This window comes from Lynx rufus, unplaced genomic scaffold, assembly GCF_022079265.1.
Source record: "Lynx rufus isolate CCGP_SWC_20201006 ecotype Redwood Valley unplaced genomic scaffold, mLynRuf1.p SCAF_37, whole genome shotgun sequence".
In the NCBI taxonomy this organism is placed as follows: domain Eukaryota; kingdom Metazoa; phylum Chordata; class Mammalia; order Carnivora; family Felidae; genus Lynx; species Lynx rufus.
In genome coordinates this window covers 1,253,559-1,268,783 of record NW_025814853.1, presented here as the reverse complement: position 1 = coordinate 1,268,783, position 15,225 = coordinate 1,253,559, and the positions used below count along the sequence as shown (strand labels likewise).

At 50.4% G+C, this 15,225-nt stretch overlaps 1 protein-coding gene across 1 annotated transcript in view; it reads right to left on the bottom strand.

The window, feature by feature from the left end:
- Positions 1 to 15,225, bottom strand: part of CCDC40 (coiled-coil domain containing 40) — a 42,671-nt gene that overhangs the window by 25,518 nt on the left and 1,928 nt on the right. The window contains exons 3-7 of the mRNA XM_047093909.1: positions 14,515 to 14,964; positions 8,255 to 8,399; positions 6,535 to 6,710; positions 5,662 to 5,745; positions 5,360 to 5,579 (exon numbers count right to left, since the gene is read on the bottom strand). Of these exons, the coding sequence (XP_046949865.1) occupies positions 5,360 to 5,579; positions 5,662 to 5,745; positions 6,535 to 6,710; positions 8,255 to 8,399; positions 14,515 to 14,964 (1,075 nt within the window). The remainder of the gene's footprint in view (positions 1 to 5,359; positions 5,580 to 5,661; positions 5,746 to 6,534; positions 6,711 to 8,254; positions 8,400 to 14,514; positions 14,965 to 15,225) is intronic.

The following is a 15,225-nucleotide window of genomic DNA, read 5'->3' as shown; positions in this document are numbered from 1 at the left end:
GAACAGGGTTTCTCCCCAGTTTGTCTTTCAACTCTGTCAACCCCTCTTGGTAAGTTTTAAGTTTCTGTGTAAGCAAACGTGCTGAGCTCCTCCCCTCCGGCCTCAGCGCTTCACGTCACGCTTACGGAGGCCTGCCTCACCCCGAGATGGTGTTTAAAAACGATCCCACATATTCTCCTAATGCTTCTGTGATTTTCTTAAATATTTACTGCAGCTGACCTTGCTTTTTGTATAGGGTGAAATAGGCACCTAGGTATTTATTTTCAGAGGACCGAGTGATCAAAACATACGCTAGGGGCTTAAAAACGCAATCTGTGCATTTCTGTAATTTGCAGTAAATTAGCTAAATTCCCAGGCGCGTTTCCTGCCGTTCTGCTCCGCACCATCGATCTGTGTGCCCGTGTTTCCTTCCGCGCCATTCTGTGTTTATGGCTGTGGATTGACAGCGAGTGTCGATACCTGATGGGACAATTTTCCTTCATTATCTTTCCTTGTCAAAACGTTCTTGGGTATTCTTGCGCGTTTAGTCTCCCAAGTAAACTTAGAATCAGTTCGTGGAGAATGGAGAGCTTTTTATGTCTTGATATGGAATAACCTCCAGCATACATTGATACGAGAAGAAAGCAAGAGACAGAGCAGTGGGTATAACGTGTGCATACTTTCTTAAAAAAATGTTATTTATTTATTTATTTTTTTTTTTTTGAGAGAGAGAGAGAGAGAGAGAGAAAAAGAGATCATGACCTGAGCCGAAGTCAGACGCTCAACTGACTTGGGCCACCCAGGTGCCCCGCACATACTTACTAAAAAAAAAAAAAAAAAAAAAATCCTTGTAACTCACTTTGCTTTTAAACCCCAAAACAGCCTTAGAAAAACACACAAGGACCACTGACGCCAGGTGCCCCCGTGGAGGGGGAGGGGGTCCGGGGGAGGGGGGAGGCTGCAGGACTTCGTGTCCCAGAGCCCTTGAATTTTGAGTTATTACTTCTTGAAAATAATCAAGGGTCACAGAAGTGACCCTTCTATATTGTGTGGCTTTCCTTCCAATGACACGGGAGAGCTTTGTTTATGGAAATCTGTTTTATGTCCTTCAGTGAAATTTTACTGGTTTTCTCTGGATAGGCTCACTCACTCCTTGTTAGATTTATTCTAAGTATTTTATGGTTGTTACAACCATTGTGGATAAGATTTAAAAAAAAATTAGTTGTTAATGGGATATTACAGGTATAGGAGAAAATGCTAGATCGGGCATTCAGCTAGTTTATGGATTTCTTACTGTTTCTATCACTGTGTGTATGTGTGTGTGTGTGTGTGTGTGTGTGTGTGTGTGTTTGTTTTAATCAACAATCCGGAATCTCCTGGGTAAACAATCATATGATTGGTAGAGAATGAGAATTTCCCATCCCAAATCCATATCTCATTTGTTTTGCCTGCTGGAGCCTCTGAGGCAAGGCCCACGGGGCGCTGGCGGCTTCCAGCTCCTTCCCGACGGGAGCTGTAACTTCCCTGGTGTTGCCACTCAGTGCGGTTTTCTTGTTCGCTGTTGAAAATAGGTACAAAGGACTTTCTTTCTACCCTAGTTTAGGATGGCCGATGGGTTTGAACAAGCGCCCCTTCTGTACCCACCCAGAAGATTTTTCTTTCCCCTCTCCTTTATCTCACTAGTATAATGCATTAGATTAGCAGATTTCTTCATTTCAGATGAAATGAATTCCTTCTGAGTTCCAGAAGGAAGCCCTTCCTGACTACGAGATATTTTTCTTTTAATTTGTGGCCGGATGCAATTTGCTACTATCGTACTTAGGTTTTCATACCTCGAAGGTGAGACTGCTTGGTCCTTTTCTGTGTTTGTGGCTATCACGTTTGCAGTGGGGGTGATTCTGAGCTTTGTAAAGCGAGCCTGGGAAGATTCCCAAATTTCCCACCCTCTGGAGGGCTGGACAACATGGGAGGGTGTCCGTTCCTTTCGGGTTAGTAGGACTTTTCCATAACGTCTTTGACGACAAACTGGTGCTTTTAGGGAAAATAGATGTTTGATAACGTTTTCAGTTTCTTCGATGATGAGCTCAGTACGGTGCGTGGGCTTCTTGAAATAAAAAACAATGATGCCTCTGAATTGTCCTCATTCTCAGTGTCGCTAATTGTGTTGCGCCCTTTCTGTTTGTTGAGCGCGTCAGAAGTTTATTCAATCGGTTGGTCATTTCAAAAACTAAGTATTTTGGGGGCACCTGGGTGGCTCAGTCGGTTGAGCATCTGACTTCAGCTCAGGTCATGATCTCGCAGTTTGTGAGTCCGAGCCCCGCGTCGGGCTCTGTGCTGGCGGCTCGGAGCCTGGAGCCCGCTTCCGATTCTGTGTCTCCCTCTCTCTGCTCTTCCCCTGCTTGTGCTCTGTCTCTCTCTGTCTCTCAAAAATGAATAAATGTTAAAAAAAAAAAAACAACTATTTTTATCTATCAGACCAGCTCATTTTTTTTAAACCAGTTCTGCCATTTTATTTTGTTAACTTCCCCTTCCTACCTCTTTTGGTTAATTTGCCCTTTTTAAGCCTTTGGAAGTAGAATGTTTTAATTTCGGTGTTGTTAACGAAAAGCTAAATGAAACGATGCAAGGTCACGGGTTTTATCCAAGGGCTTCCCCCTACAGCCACAAGTGTGATTCCTGGCTTCTTTCCCATCCGTGCCCCAAGTAGTCTGTGGTCTCTTGACGTGAGAGTGTGGACAGGACTCTTCTGGTCCCCTTCCCTTCTGAGCATTGCTACCTTGTCGTTTACATTTGACATCTGTGATTCTCAGCCCTGACTGCACATCAGAATCACCTGGAAGCCTTTAAAAAAAAAGACAAAAAAAAAAAAAAAAAGACAAGAAACAAAAGGTCCTGGCCCTTCGTGGAACTAACTACTTCGTGGGAGCTGTGGGCTGGGCTGGGTCCCGGTGGCTCTGAGTCCCCTGGGCTCCTGCAAGGGGCAGAGGGTCCTCCCCGCCTGCCGGAGCCTACTTTTGTCCTGCCCGTAAGCCGATAGCATTTTTTCCTTTGCCTTTGGAATTGAAAAATGTCACCAGCTGTGTCCAGGCACGTTTATTTTTTCTTCCAGCTGTCCGGCCCTCTGTGAGTCTTCATATTTGAAGACACAGCTTTCCGGAACTCACACAGATATTCTCCCCTGACGTTGTCGGTTAATGCCCCTGTTCTCCTGGAATTTCTGTCTGATGGACGTTGACCGTCCCAGATCTAACAGCTGTGGCTTTTATTTCCTTCTCAAAACGTCCATCACTTTGCTTGGGGTTTTTGCTCTGAATTCGGGGAAGAATTCCTCAAACTGGCCTCTTAGTTTACGAGTTCAGTTTTTAGCAGTATTGACTTGTCTGTTTAGAGACTTTTATTTTGTTTTGGTTTTGGGTGATGGTTGTATTTTTTATTTCCAAGTAGCCTTTTCCCTCATCCTTTTTGCTCGTTTTACTGATGTGACGACCTCTAAGATCTCGGGCGGAGTACCCACTGGAACGTGCTCAGTCCTCTTCCGTTTTTGTTGTCAACCCTGTGCCTGGGACGGGTCTGCCCCATCGGCAGGACCGGGACCACCGCCCGAATCCCCTCGTGTTCCGGAAGGAGAAACCGTAACGTTTCTGGAATCCCTACCTGGACAGCTTCCCTTCCTGTGTCCGGTGACCTCCAGGAAGGACACGAAGTGCAAGAGATTACTGTATCTCTCCGGAAGCCTGTCCACACCCTGAGCCTCCCCTGAGGGGTCCTGGCGTGGAGGGGGTGGGGGGCCCTACATTCTACCCCACCTGGAGGGTGCGACTGTTTATTGTTACAGCATGAATTTCGCCTTCTTCTCTTTTCGGTATTTTCTGTTAATTTGGTGGTGATCGGGGAGGGTGCTTGATAAATGAGCATTTACCCCGACTCTGTCAATCCAGAAACTTCTGCGTTTCTCAGGGTCTAAAACATTCCCCATTGCAATGATCATAGTTGATGAAGAAACTTGGAAACATGAAAAAGCCCCAGGCCCAACTAGTCACAGCAGAGCAAGCGAGCCAGCGGCCGTTCAGGGAGGCCGACGACCTGGCTCCGAGCAGGGTGGGGGTGGGGTGGGGGCTGTTTTACCAGGAAAAGCCCTGTTGCCTCATCGGGTCCAAAGCCTCCCTGGGTTCTGCCCTGTGCCCTGGGCCGTGGGCCCCCCGCCTCGTTCAAGCCCCCGGGCTCCGGACCGGGCCTCGCCCATTCCTTCCCGCTTCTTCAAAGCCTGCCAAGCCCCGGCGACCCACGTGCCTCTTCAGCTCTGACCCTGTCCCCTTTCGCTGTTTGCTGCTTCACCTCATGAGGGGCCTTTGAAGACGCACATGACTTCCCTCCCTAAAAAGCCTGGGAAGCCCCCTAGGATCTGACCACATCTTGCCTTTTCTCCCTGCGATCCCAGGGAGCCTTTGGGGGATGAGATGGTGTGTGGCACCTCCCCATGGGGACGTGACAGCACGCGGGGACGCCCCACTGGGTCATGACGGCACTCGGGGACACCCTCGGGGTCGCGCAGGCGCACGGGGACGTGACAGTACGCGGGCACGCCCCACTGGGTCATGACGGCCCTGGGGGACACCCTCGGGGTCGCGCAGGCGCACGGGGACGTGACAGTACGCGGGGACGCCCCACTGGGTCATGACGGCCCTGGGGGACACCCTCGGGGTCGCGCAGGCGCACGGGGACGTGACAGCACGCGGGGACGCCCCACTGGGTCATGACGGCACTCGGGGACACCCTCGGGGTCGCGCAGGCGCACAGGGACGTGACAGCACACGTGGACACCCTCGGGGTCATGACGGCACTGGGGGACACCCTCGGGGTCGCGCAGGCGCACGGGGACGTGACAGCACGTGGGGACGCCCCACTGGGTCATGACGGCCCTGGGGGACACCCTCGGGGTTGCGCAGGCACACGGGGACGTGACAGCACGCGGGGACGCCCCACTGGGTCATGACGGCACTCGGGGACACCCTCGGGGTCGCGCAGGCACACGGGGACGTGACAGCACGCGGGGACGCCCCACGGGTCATGACGGCACTGGGGGACACCCTCGGGGTCGCGCAGGCACACGGGGACGTGACAGCACGCGGGGACGCCCCACTGGGTCATGACGGCACTCGGGGACACCCTCGGGGTCGCGCAGGCGCACAGGGACGTGACAGCACACGTGGACACCCTCGGGGTCATGACGGCCCTGGGGGACACCCTCGGGGTCGCGCAGGCGCACGGGGACGTGACAGCACGCGGGGACGCCCCACGGGTCATGACGGCACTGGGGGACACCCTCGGGGTCGCGCAGGCGCACGGGGACGTGACAGCACGCGGGGACGCCCCGCCTTACGCTTCTTGCGCTCGCCGTTGGCGTTCTGGCAGGTCTGGGCGTAGAGCTGGCGCGCGGCCCGCAGCTCCTCCTCCTTCTGTCGCCTGGCGCAGGCGGCCATCGAGTGCCGGTCGTGGCTCTTCTCCAGCTGCATCTGCAGGCGGGCCAGGTGCTGCTGGACCCCGTACAGATGCACCCCCAGCTCCTGCCGCTGGACCCGGCTTTGCTTGGTGGCCGCGCCCTGCCGCAGAGAGAGGGGCTGCGTCGACGGACGGAGGCGCACAGGCGGGCGGGGTGGGGGGGGGGGCTGGACAGATACGCACCAGCTCTTGAAGTTCCAGGTTCAGCTTCTGTATCTGTCGGTTGAGATAGTTCTTCAGGGCAGCCTGGAACCTTACCATCAGGGGCTAAAACGACAGAGAAGCCGGCCGGGGTCACTCTCCTGGCCTATGCAGGGCACAGCCGAGGTCGCCAGAGGTCTCCCTGGGGGCACAGAAAGGACTCCCACGCCGGGTGCTCCCCGCTTCTTCTCGGAGACCTACTCCGCCAGCCACAGATTAAAGGCACTCATGGCCCTGTCCCGGGCACTGAAGGCTTGAGCGCATTATCTTGGGGGAATGCCTGGGTGAGCTGGGGTGGTGGTCCTGGAACCCCCCTCCCCCACTTCCCTGGAGATGAGACGGGTGATGGACCTGGGTCGCCAGCGCTGAATGAGCACGGAGCCCCTTTTCCCAGGGCAACTGCCGATCCCCTCCGGGGTGGGGGGTGGGCACCGCGACTGTCCAAATGGGCTCGGCCGGTCAAGATCTGCCTTCCCCGCTCACCAGAGGGGGCGGCCAGGGGGCTCATAACCTGGTCGGTTCGCTCCAAGCGCTGGCTCTGAGTGGGGGTGACCGTGCCCCCACCCGACGTCCAGCAGTATCTGGAGACATTTCTGGCTGTCACGGCTAAGCAGCAGGGGCGCTATGTCCGACAGTGCCCCCCCCCCCCCCCCCGCCCCAGAGAGTGACCCGGTCCCAGCGTCAGCCGTGCCAAGGTTGAGACTTGGCAAAACAGGAGAAGACGCCTCACAGAGCAGCGGCCCAAACCGTGCAGACAAACTGCCAAGAGGGTGAGGGGCGCGCGGGGCTGGGGTGGGGCGTGGGGAGCTCTCCGTGTGTGCAGGGCGCCAGCAAGGCCTGGGAGCATGTCCTTACGTGGTCTGGGTCCAGAACCACCAGAGGGGTTCTGTCTTCCTCCGCCTCGTCGCTGCCCTCGGACTCTGTTCCGTCTACAGTCTCCTCCTTGGGAGGGCTTAGCTGCTGGATCTGGTCCAGGAAGGCGGGCACGGCCTCTCCCTCGGGCTCGGCATCAGGCTCCTCAGGGGGGACACCTGGGGGGGACAGCAAGCCCTGTCGAGGGGCTAGTACGGTGCTTAACGAGGCCACTTGCAGACGCCATCAGGCGAGGCTGATGTCCAACCGCGTGCAACACGGTGGAAAAGAGAGACAAACATCCAGGGGGTTGGGGCTCAGAAGCGCTGCTTACAGGGTCTTCTGTTCGTGAATCTTCTATGTGTCGATTTACATGATCCGTAAAAAGGATCGCGCTTTATTTATTTTTATTTTTGAGAGCGCACGCATGAAAGGATCACATTTTATTTTATTTTATTTATTTTTTAAAAAAAAATTTTTTTTCAACGTTTATTTATTTTGGGGACAGAGAGAGACAGAGCATGAACGGGGGAGGGACAGAGAGAGAGGGAGACACAGAATCGGAAACAGGCTCCAGGCTCTGAGCCATCAGCCCAGAGCCTGACGCGGGGCTCGAACTCCCGGACTGTGAGATCGTGACCTGGCTGAAGTCGGACGCTTAACCGACTGCGCCACCCAGGCGCCCCAAGGATCACATTTTAAAGGTAATGTAGGGGCGCCTGGGTGGCTTAGCCCGTTAAGCATCTGACTCTTGATTTCGGCTCAGGTCATGATCTCCCGATCTGTGAGCTCGAGCCCCGCGTTGGGCTCTGTGCTGACAACACAGAGCCTGCTTGGGATTCTGTCTCCCTCTCTGTCTGCCCCTGCCCTGCTTGCTCTCGATCTCTCACTCAAAAAAATTGTAAAGAAGGTAAAAATTTTAAAAAGGTAATGTATATTACCTTTAATATATTCCAAGAAGGAAAGATGTTTTGTAGATACTTTTCTAGACACAGATAGGGAATATTGGGTGACAGTTGGCTCCTTACTGAGGGACTACGTTGTTTTGTTTTGTTTTTGATGGGAAACGGCTGAAAAGATTGACAAGAAATGAAATATCTGTGAGGCTCCACTTCCGGCTTCCCTATCCACCTGAGCTAGAGAGATCCTGTTCTGTTTTTAACTCGTTCAGATGTGAGCTATCTTTGGGTCACTTGCGGGGTGATGCAGGGCTTTGTTAGCTGGACCGTCCACGCACATGTACCGTAAGGAATAAGAAATACCCCGATTTGCTTTTCCCACGTCCACCACACTGGGATAGGGGACAGGGCGTGCCGAGCAAGCCTCTGAAACTCAGAAAACACATACACTGGAGGATTTTGTGGCCGAGCCCCTCTGTGAGACCAGGAGGCAGCAGGAAGTGGCAGTCAGGGGCTGTGGTTTGGGACGTCATCGGATCTCAGTCACGGTCTGCTTCTGCCACTTACTCGGATAGGCCACTAAATGACTCTTAGGATCTTTGTAAAATGGGAGACTGGTCCCTACGTCATCAGGTTACTGTAAGGATTAAACGTGATGCGACAGAGTGAATAATACCTATTAGTAACATTTTTGTCTTTAGGCTCATAGCTGAACAAGACATGAGGTAACAGGTGGTGAATGAGTGGCACTGCTCACACCGAAGGGGAAGTGAAGGGGCTTATCCCGTGGACAGGATGGGACGGCCCGGCGGGTGCCGTGGTACCTGGCTCCTGCGTGAAGGGTTCTTTCGTGCTCAAGAGCAGCTCGTCAAAGTCCAAGGAGGTGATGCTACTTCCCTGGCTCAGTCGGAGATGGTGTCGTGTCCCCAGAGGGAAGACTTTTTGCTGGAGCTCTTCGTGCGAGGATTTCTAGAGCAAGAACAACCAAACCCAAATCAACGAGGGCTTCATCAGGACTGAAGTTACTTGATTTTGACCTATTCCAGTGTTCAAAGTTCAATGTAATTGCTAAAACAAAAGAAAACCATTTGGATATAAAGGTTATTTGGCTTTTGCAAAATGGAAAACATCTACGCCCCCGACCCCAGGAAGTCAGGAATGGTCTCTGCCGGTCTAGAACTGTAGCAAAGTGTACATGCTGAGGTATGGACGTGTGTCACATGTGGGGTTCTTTGCTTCCAGATGCTGATCTCCCCGAGGATGGTAAGCAACATTTCTGAGCCTCCTCTGTACAAAAGGCTGCTGGAAAGCCTCAGCCCCAGGCAAGAGGGTTGCTTCTACTTTTTTCCAAACCATTCCACTTTAGGGACATCCTGATAAGAAAAAGTCTTCTATCAAACTCAACACCCAAAAAACAAAGAATCCAGTGAAGAAATGGGCAAAAGACATGAACAGACACTTCTCCAAAGAAGACATCCAGATGGCCAACCGACACATGAAAAAATGCTCCACATCACTCATCATCAGGGAAATACAAATCAAAACCACAATGAGATACCACCTCACACCTGTCAGAATGGCTAACCTTAACAAGTCCGGCAACAACAGATGTTGGCGAGGATGCGGAGAGAGAGGATCTCTTTCGCACTGCTGGTGGGAATGCAAACTGGTGCAGCCAGTCTGGGAAACAGTAGGGAGGTTCCTCAAAAAACTAAAAATAGAACTACCCTACGACCCAGCAATTGCACTACTAGGCATTTATCCACGGGATACAGGTGTGCTGTTTCGAAGGGGCACATGCACCCTAATGTTTATAGCAGCACTATCGACAATAGCCAAAGTATGGAAAGAGCCCAAATGTCCGTCGATGGATGAATGGATAAAGAAGACGTGGTATATATACAGTGGAATATTACTCGGCAATCAAAAAGAATGAAATCTGGCCATTTGCAACTACGTGGATGGAACTAGAGGGTATTATACTAAGCGAAATTAGTCAGAGAAAGACAAATATCATATGACTTCACTCATATGCGGACTTTAAGATACAAAACAGATGAACATAAGGGAAGGGAAGCAAAAATAATATAAAAACAGGGAGGGGGACAAAACAGAAGAGACTCTTAAATATGGAGAACAAACTGAGGGTTACTGGAGGGGTGGTGGGAGGGGGGAGGGGCTAAATGGGGAGGGGCACTAAGGAATCTACTCCTGAAACCATGGTTGCACTACCTGCTAACTAACTTGGATGTAAATTAAAAAATAAATTAATTTTTAAAAAAAGAAAAGAAAACATCTTCTCTCGATAAAAATGCCTGCCTCCGTTTTAGCTTTAAAAGATACTCTTGCAATTATATTACTGTTGATGATAATTATTGCTGCTGCTGAACTGGTGGGTATTGGTAACAACAATGACCCCGCACAACACCCCGTGAGGAGGTGATAGGAGTCACTTCTGTTATCTGGCGGTGGGAGGGGGGGCAGGGGGGTGGGGAGGAAGCAGCCTCACAGCAGCTAAAGACCTTGCCTCAAGTTCCCACAGTCGGCCAAGGGCAGGTGCAGACTTGGGACGCCTCAACCCTCAGCTCGTGCTCTTTCTAATACTTCCTCAGATGATGCCAATTCTAGAAACCACCCCCGAGGCGTCCAGAACCGTAATGACAGTAATGGGGGCCCAGAGTCAAAAGCCCACCTCTGCGGTGTCCAGAAAAGGCTTCTCCCCCTGAGAATTCAACGAGGCATCCAGAGGCCGATGCACGTGGCAGCTCCCTCCCCGCAATTCCTCTTCTTTCTAAAGACTGAGCACCAGCTGGGAGGAAGGAAAATCGGGCTCCCTCTCAGGTTTGTCTCTGCCCTTCTGGCCGATCACATTTGGAAACTGTTTCCCTGCGCGTTTTCTAGAAACTAGACCCATGGACGCACACTGAGTTTACAGCTCACATCACCAAGTGGCCCACACTTCCCATCTTCTGGACATCTTATGAGGTGGAGACACTTGCTCTTCTGAGTTTAATTAGTGGGCATCAAACCATGTTATTCTCCAAAGCTATTAACTCTCTAGGGTTCTTCAGGTGGTGCAGGATCTTTGCTTTGTGGTTCAGAACGGTGGCTTTGGATCGAGAGCAACCATCACAGCTGTGCGACTCTGGGCAGGGAAGTCTGTCCGCCCGTTCCCTCATCTGTACAGTAATCATAGTTCCTGCCCCACAGGGTTGTTGTCAGATTCACTGAGACAGCAACGTCAAGGGTGTAGGCGCGTCCAGCCCAGAGTCGAAGATAGAGGAATGTAACCCTGCTCCTTGCTTTCCTTCCAGAACAACTCAAACCTGAAGCCAGCAGGTGGGGCTGGCCTAATGTGGGGTGAGGAGGGCTGGTTCCAGAGACCGTCCCTGTGGGGCATCATCACCGCACAGGTGACAGGCCTGGGCCTGGAGACAGGAGTCCCCACAGACGATGGCCTGGCACAGAGTCAGAGCCCAAACATCCTGGGGCCTGCCTGGGTGGGGTTGGCCCCACAGTGACGAGGGTGACTGGGGCGTCCCAGTTGTGGGGTGTCGCAGTTCAGGTGGGGTGAGAAGGGTCCACTGGAGGGTGGAGAAATGCAGTGAGGGTTACACCTGGGGGGCTGATCAAATTAATAACTACATCAAGGAGAATGGAGGCTCGGCTTCCCATTGTTGGAAAAAGGACATGGGAATATGGAAAGGGAGGACATCAAGAGGAACCCACTCGGGGGTGAGTGGTGTTAGAGAAAGGTTGGTGTGAGGTTGGTGTGTGTGTGTGTGTGTGTGTGTGTGTGTGTGTGTGTGGCGTGTGCATGTGTGGTGTGTATGATACTGAGAGATCCTGGGGACAGTGACATCCCAGTCAATGAGATTACCTGGCACCTGAATCTTGACTTCTAAATTCTGTTTTCCATGAAAAGAAACCAGGCTTCTGGAGAAATGTCTGATTCTAGGGCCAGGCAGTTCTGTGCCAGAGAATGAGAAAGTTCTCCAAGGATGACAGCAGTTAAAAAAAAGCATGATGTGGGTACGTCAGAAGGACACAAAGACCAACTTAAAGGGGCTCTCATAGGCCAAATTGGGGACAATTTCTATTTAGTGTTGTACTGGAAGTTCTGGCCAGTGTAAGAAGGCAAGAAAAAGAAATGAAGGGCATCTAGATTTGAAAGGAAGAAATTAAACTGCTTTTATTCACAAACAACATGATCATCCTTATGAAGCATTGTATGGATTCTACAAAAACAAAAAAGCTACTAGAACTAACAAGGGTGTTGGGGGCGCCTGGGTGGCTCAGTCGGTTAAGTGACAAACTCTCACTTTTGGCTCAGGTCATGATCTCACGGTTTGTGGGTCGGAGCCCCGCATCGGTCTGTCTCTGTGCTGGCAGAGCAGAGCCTGCTTGGGATTCTCTCTCTCCCCCTCTCTCTCTGCCCCTCACTAGCAGGGTGTTTAGCAATGTTGCTGGATATAAGATCAATATACAAAAATCAGTTGTGTTTCTATATACAATATAGCAACAAACAATTGGAAGACATTTAAAATACCATCAAAAAATCCAAAATAGTGAGGGATAAATCTGATAAAAGATGGACCTGTACACACTGCTGAGAGAAATATGAACTCCTAGAAATATGGTGGTAATGTGATTTTTTTTCTTCATTTGAAAAACTCACTTTCCTATCTTAAACAAAAAGAGCGCCTTCCCACACAATTTTTCTCTTCTTTTCTTTTTATTTAATTAATTTATTTTGAGAGACAGAGAGAGTGAGCAGGGGAGGGACAGAGAGAGAGGGAGAGAGAGAACCCCAAGCAGGCTCCACACTGTCAGTTTGAAGCCCAACGTGGGGCTTGAACTCATTAGCCGTGAGATCATGACCCGAGCCGAAACTAAGAGTTGGACACTTAACCAACTGAGCCACCCAGGCGCCCCCACACCCAATTTTTCTTACATGCAAAGGGGTAAACGGTAACTTCGCAGTGGAGAAGAATGGCACTTTTTCATCAAGGGATCCATGCCAACATCATTGGTAATGGGACAAACTATGACTGTGTGCCACCTGTTAGGACACAAGGAGGACACAGAATCCATCTGTGAACCCTTTCCATTGGATCATAACCCAGATTGCATCAAGAGGAAAACCAGGAATATCCAAACTGAGGGACATTTTAAAAGTGGCTGGCTGGTGATCTTTAAAAGTGTCAAGGCCATTAAAGTCAAGGAAAGATTAAGTCCTGACAGAAGGGACAGCTAAAAGCCACATGTGATTTGAAACGCGCTTCTGTTATAAAAGACATCATTTGGACACTTGGTGAATGAGGCCTGAGGATTATCTGGTAATGTGATGAAATTTCCTGATTTTGATAGTTATATTTTGGTTGTTCGTGGGAGGCACGCACAGAAGCACTTGGAGGCAATGGGGCATCAGATCGTCAACTTACTCTCCGAGGTTAAAAAAATAAAAAGTTCTTCTAATAATACTTCAATTTTCCTTTTTTCTGTCTTTCTTTTGTTTTTTAAGCAGCTCAACGCCTAGTGTGGAGCCCGACATGGGGCTTGAACTCCTGACTCTGAGGTCAAGACTTGAGCTGAGATCAAGAGTCGGACGCCTAACTGACTGAGCCACCCAGATGCCCCCATGATTCAATTTTTCTATAATCCCATGCTTGTTCAAAAATTTAAAAAAGAGGGGCGCCTGAGTGGTTCAGTCGGTTAAGGGGCCGACTTTGGCTCAGGTCATGATCTCACGGTTTGTGGGTTCGAGCCCTGCGTCAGGCCCTGTGCTGACAGCTCAGAGCCTGGAGCCTGCTTCAGATTCGGTCTCTCCCTCTTCCACTGCCCTTCCCTCCTTGTGCTCTCTCTCTCCCTCTCTTTCTCTCTCTCTCAAAGATAATCATTAACAAGTCAGGAGACTATAGATGCTGGAGAGGATGTGGAGAAATGGGAACCCTCTTGCACTGTTGGTGGGAATGCAGACTGGTGCAGCCACTTTGGAAAACAGTGTGGAGGTTCCTCAAAAAATTAAAAATAGATCTACCCTATGACCCGCCAATAGCACTGCTAGGAATTTACCCAAGGGATACAGGAGTGCTGGTGCGTAGGGGCACTTGTACCCCAATGTTTATAGCAGCACTTTCAACAATAGCCAAAGTATGGAAAGAGCCTAAATGTCCATCAACTGATGAATGGATAAAGAAATTGTGGTTTATATACACAATGGAATACTACGTGACAATGAGAAAGAATGAAATATGGCCTTTTGTAGCAACGTGGATAGAACTGGAGAGTGTGATGCTAAGTGAAATAAGCCATACAGAGAAAGACAGATACCATATGGTTTCACTCTTATGTGGATCCTGAGAAACTTAACAGGAACCCATGGGGGAGGGGAAGGAAAAAAAAAAGAGGTTAGAGTGGGAGAGAGCCAAAGCATAAGAGACTCTTAAAAACTGAGAACAAACTGAGGGTTGATGGGAGGTAGGAGGGAGGGGAAAGTGGACGATGGGCATTGAGGAGGGCACCTGTTGGGATGAGCACTGGGTGTTGTATGGAAACCAATTTGACAATAAATTTCATATTAAAAAAATAAAAAGAAATAAAGAGAAGAAGAGACAATTAAAAGACAGTAACTATTGTCATTATAATCATTACGATCTAGAATTGCCCTGTCCAATATGGCAGCCACTAGCAACAGGTGGTTATATCAATTTAATTAGAATCCTAATTAAAAACTCAGTCCCTCCATCTCTGAAGCCACATGTGACTGATGGCAACCATGTTGGACAGCACAGATAAGGAGCATTTCTATCATCATGAAAAGTTTCACTGGACAGTGCCGTTCTGGAGACCAGAATCCTGGATGCCCTTACGTGAAATGTTCCCAACCTAGGGTTGGCGAACACCAAAGAAAGGTCCAGAAACTCTTGGCATTCAACAGCGGGTCCTAAGACCTCAGTTTGCTAAGAAATTTCTAACAGGAATTGCGATGTGTTTTTATAACGTGCCCCGAGTTCTTCACCCAGGGTGACAGACCACAGAGGCAATAAAACACTTTCATAAAACAGACCTCAGGGCCACTCACCGACGTGCTAGTCCGGGGTCCGGAAGCATCCCGGCCTATTTGCTCGGATAAGCCCAAGCCTTGCAGGGATGGCTGTGCGGAGATGTCCCTTGGTTCTCCGGATTCTGACGGACCGGGGGCTCCTCTGTCTTCGGGAACAGCTTCCCCGCCCACATGTTCGTACAGGTATGTGGGGCCCGCTTCCTCTCTGGGCATCTCCGCAGGACTTTTGTATAAAGAAGCCAGATCCGTAGAACTGACTTTCCCTTCGGGTGATGTGCCTTCCATATCGGATTCGAACTCTCCTTCAGATTCAAATTCCTCTTCTGTCTCCACTTCTTCAACACTTTCGACTTCTCCCTCAATCTTGGTTTCTCCTTCAGTTGTGACTTTCTCATCGTCTTCAGAAAGCTTTGCGGCATCGACAGCCTCGTCATCGTTCTGGTCACTGCTCCTCTCTGTTGGTGGGATCTATAGATGCGTGGCAGGGGGAAAAAAACCAGGAAACACAGTATAAGGCACCCTGTGAAGTTTTACTCTTCATTGTGTAATGATGCGGACGGGAAAATCGCATCTGTACACGTCTGAGTGTCACTGAGAGAATACACTCCACGCTTTATCTGTTCCCTCCAGTGTTTGTGATTTTTGTGTCCTTTGCTATAGAAACCGAATTCCAAAAACCTCAGGGTGATCTGAGTAGGAGACGGGGGTGGGGGACATCCTGACTAGCCA